At 38.2% G+C, this 6,000-nt stretch overlaps 1 protein-coding gene across 2 annotated transcripts; it reads right to left on the bottom strand.

Moving 5' to 3' along the window:
- Positions 1 to 238: 238 nt before the first annotated feature.
- Positions 239 to 3,725, bottom strand: LOC113040208 (transmembrane protein 121-like). Of its 2 annotated transcripts, none has more exons than XM_026198530.1 (2): positions 3,207 to 3,725; positions 239 to 3,125 (listed from the first exon to the last, which is right to left on the bottom strand). In XM_026198530.1, exon 2 carries the CDS (start codon positions 2,163 to 2,165, stop codon positions 1,179 to 1,181), a length of 987 nt encoding a protein of 328 aa, XP_026054315.1. In that variant the 5' UTR covers positions 2,166 to 3,125; positions 3,207 to 3,725; the 3' UTR covers positions 239 to 1,178. The 2 variants fall into 2 exon arrangements, with proteins under 2 accessions (XP_026054315.1, XP_026054314.1); XM_026198529.1 differs by having other exon boundaries at positions 239 to 3,420; positions 3,501 to 3,725.
- Positions 3,726 to 6,000: the final 2,275 nt, after the last annotated feature.

Raw genomic sequence — 6,000 nt, 5'->3', positions numbered from 1 at the left:
AGATTTGTAGAAGAAAAAGACAAGCTGCCTTTTATCATCATGTTGAACTGACAAGATAAGAAGAGTTTAGAGGCTTAAGAACAGAGTAATCATACTGAATAACATGATAGGATTTGCGCCCCACTTTGTGGATGTTTGTGCATTTAGCAGACTGTTGCTCAAAAAGAACAAGGAGTGATGGTGGTCGCTAGCTGCATTGCTAGGTGGCATAGCATCAATAAAAAAGAGAAAAACAATGTTAGATATCAACAAAAACATTGTTTTAATAGCAAAATATCATTCATTTGGTTTTCATAAAACATCAAAACAAAGAATATATGAAGCATAAACCCATCAAATATAAATCATTCACATTGTAATAAGATAACAGAAATGAATTATAGTACGAGTTGTTTCAAAACGCAACTTTTCACCATACGTAGTTATTAAATGACTGTAAAAATATGATGATTTTACTGCAAAAAAACATTATGTACCACAGTTTTAACACCCACCAGGAAAAACGAAAATAGATGATATATTCGCAGCTGTCTGTGATTGTACAATCATCGGGTCACTGAGAGTTCGTTCAAGTGCGATTTGCTTGGCATTCCACTTGTTAATTAATAAACTTCATAAACTACTACATTTCAGGATTAAATACTTTTTTCTGGAAATGAATGGACCCCAGATCCACAGCTGCCTTGTGTCTTCATTTGACAAACAAATCATCAACGATTGTAATCTTTTTTTTTTTTTTTACTAAAAGTAGGTGCACACTCTGTGAATTTTGCCACTTTGATTACATTTATTTGCCATTAAACTGTTAAAGTAGTTTAACAGTGTGAAAAGATTAATATTCAAAATATATAAATCAATTTTAAGTAGCCGAAATGTATTTTGTTTTAAGGATATTTAGATATTTCTACAGGGCAATAAAAGACAAATACTGAAGAAAATGATTAAGTGGTGCTTTAAAATGCCCGGTCAATGCAGCTAAAGGTCTGCCCTATGTACAGAACATTCTGGTATGTATCCAATCATTAACCTCATCATACAATCTGATTATAAAACATTCTTAAAGTAATAAATCATACATTGTACACCCACATTTACATTAGGACAAAAAATCTCAAAGCAATTCATGTTGTGCATTGTCCATGTATCCTCCGTGCAAACTCTCCTCATTCCCCCTTTTGTCATGTCTCCTCAAGTTCGGACTCTTCTGGAAGTGTGGTGAGATCTTGTATGACTACCTGCGGAGTTGGCATGGTGATGGGCATGGGCATTACGACTGGCACTGCCCCTCGAGAACTTTGTGGCACTGCGTCCCTCTGTAGTTCTGGAGCGAGAGCGGGTGTTGACGCCTCCTGCATGTTTCTCCGGTACTGCACGAAGCTGCACGTTTTCAGGACAATGGCGAGGACGTTCTTACCCATTAGTATTCCAGACACACGGATGTCCCTATAAAACACCATATTCCCTCCCCGGATAAAGATCGTAATAAAATTGATAGCGACCAAACTGAGAATGGGATACAACAACATCTTGTGCGGCACAATGTTCACACCTTGCATGCTAATTTCACTTAGCGACACACACGGCAGTATTAGAAGTAGTATGTAGCAGTAGAAAAAAGTAAGGCCCTCCACCCATAGAGGGAGCCCTTTTCTCTGAGGCTCCCATAGGCTGGCCTGAATGTCCAAGATGTCGAGGAGATCCACCACGACCCAGAACAGCCGACTCCTCAACTCCTCCCTCTTTTTGAGCGGACGAACGTATTCCATGTGGTCGATGGCTGCCAACGTGATGTAAAGTCCCGGCAGAAAAATGGAAAGCAGCACCGTCAAAGCCTTGCAGGTAAGAGCGTCCGCTCTCTCGCCTTCTGCCTTGTAGTTCTGGTAGACAAAGTATACCTTGATCTCCAGCACAAAGACGTAGAAGAACCAGAGGATCATGGCGTAGCCGCGTTTAGCAGTTCGTACTTCGGCGCCGACCCATACCGCGATGTACCGCAGCACGATGAGGAAACACACGTCCCCTACCATCACCATAATGCAGACGCCCACCTTCCGTGGACCTTGATTCTGCTCCACAAGGTAGGCGTCCAGCAGCGCCATGCTACTCATGATAAGCACACACGAAAGGCAAACGTGTGGCTTGTTGGAAGGGGGCGGTGGAACCATGTTGATTATGAGAGACGAGATAAAAATGATGGGTGGCTGAATGCTCAATCAAACAGAGTTTTGTAGCCCCATATGATTTGCCTTAACTGTTCATCCCAAAGACACAGCAGTCCTGGAAACAGTAGTTAATCTAAATCGGCTTTATAGCACAGCAACCTGTTCCTCGAACTGAGGCGTGATGGGAGGAAGAAATAATGAGGAAGCAAGAGAAAAAGATCAAGAATGAGCACACTTTCTATTTCTAAATTCAGCCAGAAGCAAACAAGCTAACGCACAAGATTAGTTCCTCACAGCAAACCTCTTTCCGCTATCAGTCATCAGTCCTCTAGCCTTAACTCACTCCCACAGTTCTCTGAGTGAACACAGGCAACCTATGCATACTGATCACAGCTGCTTCGGTTTTCACTCATCGTTAATTGCATCGTTCACAGCCAGAGTATTAAATATTAAATATTTCAGTTCTCCCGGTCTGTAGGCACGACCACCGGCTCTTATTTTCCAAAGAAGAGTCTCACAGCTTCAAAAGCAAGGGGAGAAGGCGAAATAAGCCACATGCTCTCTGAAAGAGTGGGTCAGGAAACATCGGCTGTGATAAATTTGTCATTTTATGCCAGAAGTGAATCCGTTCCCAGCACTATTCCTCAGAGCGCCGCCGCACACAAGACTACAGCTGACTTGCTTCTCCTAGGAGGTTCATGATTCCAGATTGCACTGAATAGTAAGTCTGCATGTGGTTTACGTACGCATGTTGTTCTCCGAAAAATTGCAGCGAAAGATGTCTTTGAAGCCCCGAAGTCTTAAATCCGATCCAATCCTCAGATCTCTCCCTCCCATAAAAATCGATGTGGGTTTTGAAAGGTAAAGTATTTCAAAGTAAGTTTATCTATATAAAAAAAAAATGACCTCTTTTCTGAAGGATTAAAAGCACGTCACTCATCCACAGCAACAGTCCTGTGCCTCCTGTGGATTAAAATCACTTTATTCTCATCTCCTCCCCAGTATTGACGCCAAAGAAGTCAATAAGTTTCCAGTTGCCCTCACCTCCGAAATCTCTGCAGCAATAATCTCAGTCTTCCCCCTTTCATCCTTTCGAACTCCAGAGCGACGTTCTGTGCGCAGCCTGTGGCTCCTCAACGTAGTCTGGTTAGATTTCACACTCCTCCTGCTGTTTTTCTCTTTTCTCCTCCCTCTCTCTGCTCCCTTCCACTTATGCGCAGTCAGGCGTTGGGTGTCAAAGAGGGACGCTCAGCAACAGCTACAGATAAAGACCGTGTGAAGCTTTCATTTGATCCGAGCTGCGCTGTCACAACTAGACCATGGGTCTACATACAATACCTCTCTTAGAGATTCCCTTTATCTGTTCTTCAGAAGTTCTGCTTCAGAATCGTGAGCTGTGCATTGGTCCAGGGGTCTTTGATCTGATATAGGAAATCTCAGAGAAACCGTGACTGAAACAATAAAGAGAGTGAGATAAGGTTTTCACAACGCAGAAGCAAACACTGAGAACATCAGGACAAAGATAGTTGGTCTAGATGTTAGCCCTCATTTGTGAAACGTCTTGCAAGATTCAAGAATTTATATTTAATTTAAAAAAAGGTAAAAACAGTAATAATAATAATGTGAAATGTAATTTATTCCTGTGATGGGAAAGCTGAATTGTCAGCATTATTACTCCAGTCTTCAGTATCACATGATCCTTCAGAAATCATTGTAATTCGTTGTTGTTGTTGTGGAAATCATAATACATTTTTAGCGGAGTTCTTAAAAATAGTTAAATAGTTAAAAAAACACACACATTACAAATGTCTTTACTGTCACATTTGATCAACTGAATGTGTCCTTTTTGTGGAAATGCAATATGAAGTATTGTTTAAAGTACTGAATTAAAATTAGTAGTAAAATATTCATGTTTTAATTTATTTAAATTTACATTAAAATACTATTAATATTAACACAATGTTAACGTCAGCCAAAGCTAGTTCAACTAAAATGTGAAAAGTAAAGTAAAGCAAAAAGGCAGTAACTACACAGAGTGCAGAACTGATAAAAATGACTTAAAAGTTATCCTGTCATCCAGCCTAAGTAGTTACTGTACAAACAACTACCATTTTTCTCCAAAACGACACACATTTCAGATAAGATGTTTTGTCACATAACAAAGGACGCCTTGAATGTCATGAAAATGACAATAACTCATTTGTGACCAAAATGCAGTTACTGCCTTTTTTGCTTTGTAGGGCAGTATACAATAAATGCTTCTCTGTGTAAGTATTCTAACCTACTACATCACCAGATATTTAAGTGAATGATTTAGAATGTATGTAGTTTATGAATACATTTGGAATTATACATAGGTTCCTCAAAAGTCAACATGAAACTTCTGTAATTTAATTTAAACTAGCTAAATATAGCCAAAAATATGTCTGACACAAAAATGATGCTAGCTTTTCAGATTAATATATATGTTCATATATATTTTATAGATGTTTGTGTGCTTACTTGGGAGGTTCTCCAAGGTGAAGAAGAAACCGTATGCAAGCTATTATGGAAATAGAAAACAAATTATTCCAAGGCTGAGGGGAAAGCTTTCATTTATGAACTAAAAAAAAGGAGGAACAAAAAAAATTAAGTATAACAAGATTCCCCTAGGCTATAGCAAAAGACCTGCACATTTAACTTCACCGAAGCAAACCTGAACTGAAAAATTCCAGTTGTTTTACAGCAAGTTTGGAACCAAATTAAGCTTTTTATGGCTGTTACTCCATGTCTGTTAGCTTTGAGCACATCTATATGCTAATCCAGTCCTAAATGTTGACATAATCAACAATATGCATTTAAAATTAGCATTCTAACTCAAACCACATGCTAGGTTATCAGCGATTGGTCATAAACCTTCAAATCAAATCACCAAAATGATCGACAATGAATTAAAAATGCACAGAGCCTTTGTTGTTAATTATAAAGCGTATTACTTATAAATGTCCTCCCAACTTAGATTACCAGAGCGTTCATGAATATTTGACAAGAATCCAGACCATTAGTTCCAACAATGAGAGGCAAATCTCTCGCCTTTGTTAATTGGATGTGTTTGATCACTTTCCCTGCCCCCTTCTTAAAATCACCAGACATCAATGTAAATGTACTATTGAGATTTATTGCAGTAGGCTGAATCATCTGACAGATTGTAGTTTCTACCATCGAGGTGTCAAAATGTGCATCCATCCACAAGCACCATGAGACAGAGACTCGGACGAGTACATGGCCATAAATGACCATTAATAAATGATTCAACAGAGTGAGACGAACTTAAGAAGAATCTGTTCAGAGTGGCATACTGATATACTGCACACTGCTGTTGTGGAGTATGTAAAACAGAAACGGATAGGAATGGAAATTTTAAACATCTGTATGAAGCAAAGCATGCAAAATTGAGCATGTTGCAGGCAGTTATAATTATGAAACTAGTTATTTTGCGTTTTGTGTACATTTTGTTGGGTTTTAATGTTGGTAGTCTATAAAGCATTTTGGTAACGTTGTAATTTTGGTATTTTTGCAATTAAAGAGACTTAAAATGCAAAATGTGGTTGCTGTTATTTATGGGTCATTTGTGAGAGAGTGTCCATTGCATTGTGCGATACAGTACCCAGTGCAGTGTACATAGTGTAGTGGTTTATGCAATATATTATTTGTAATTTAATGCCTACCAAAAATAGGATTCAATTATAGTATGCTTAACTTTTAGTGGTCTAATATATATATATATATATATATATATATATATATATATATATATATATATATATATATATATATATATATATATATGTTTGTACTG

Source organism: Carassius auratus, chromosome 22 (genome assembly GCF_003368295.1).
Source record: "Carassius auratus strain Wakin chromosome 22, ASM336829v1, whole genome shotgun sequence".
In the NCBI taxonomy this organism is placed as follows: domain Eukaryota; kingdom Metazoa; phylum Chordata; class Actinopteri; order Cypriniformes; family Cyprinidae; genus Carassius; species Carassius auratus.
This window is presented reverse-complemented; position numbering and strand designations above follow the sequence as displayed.

What these genes read in the sequence shown, in the direction of transcription:
- LOC113040208 (XM_026198530.1), bottom strand. Translation starts at nt 2,165, where the DNA reads ATGGTTCCACCGCCCCCTTCCAACAAGCCACACGTTTGCCTTTCGTGT.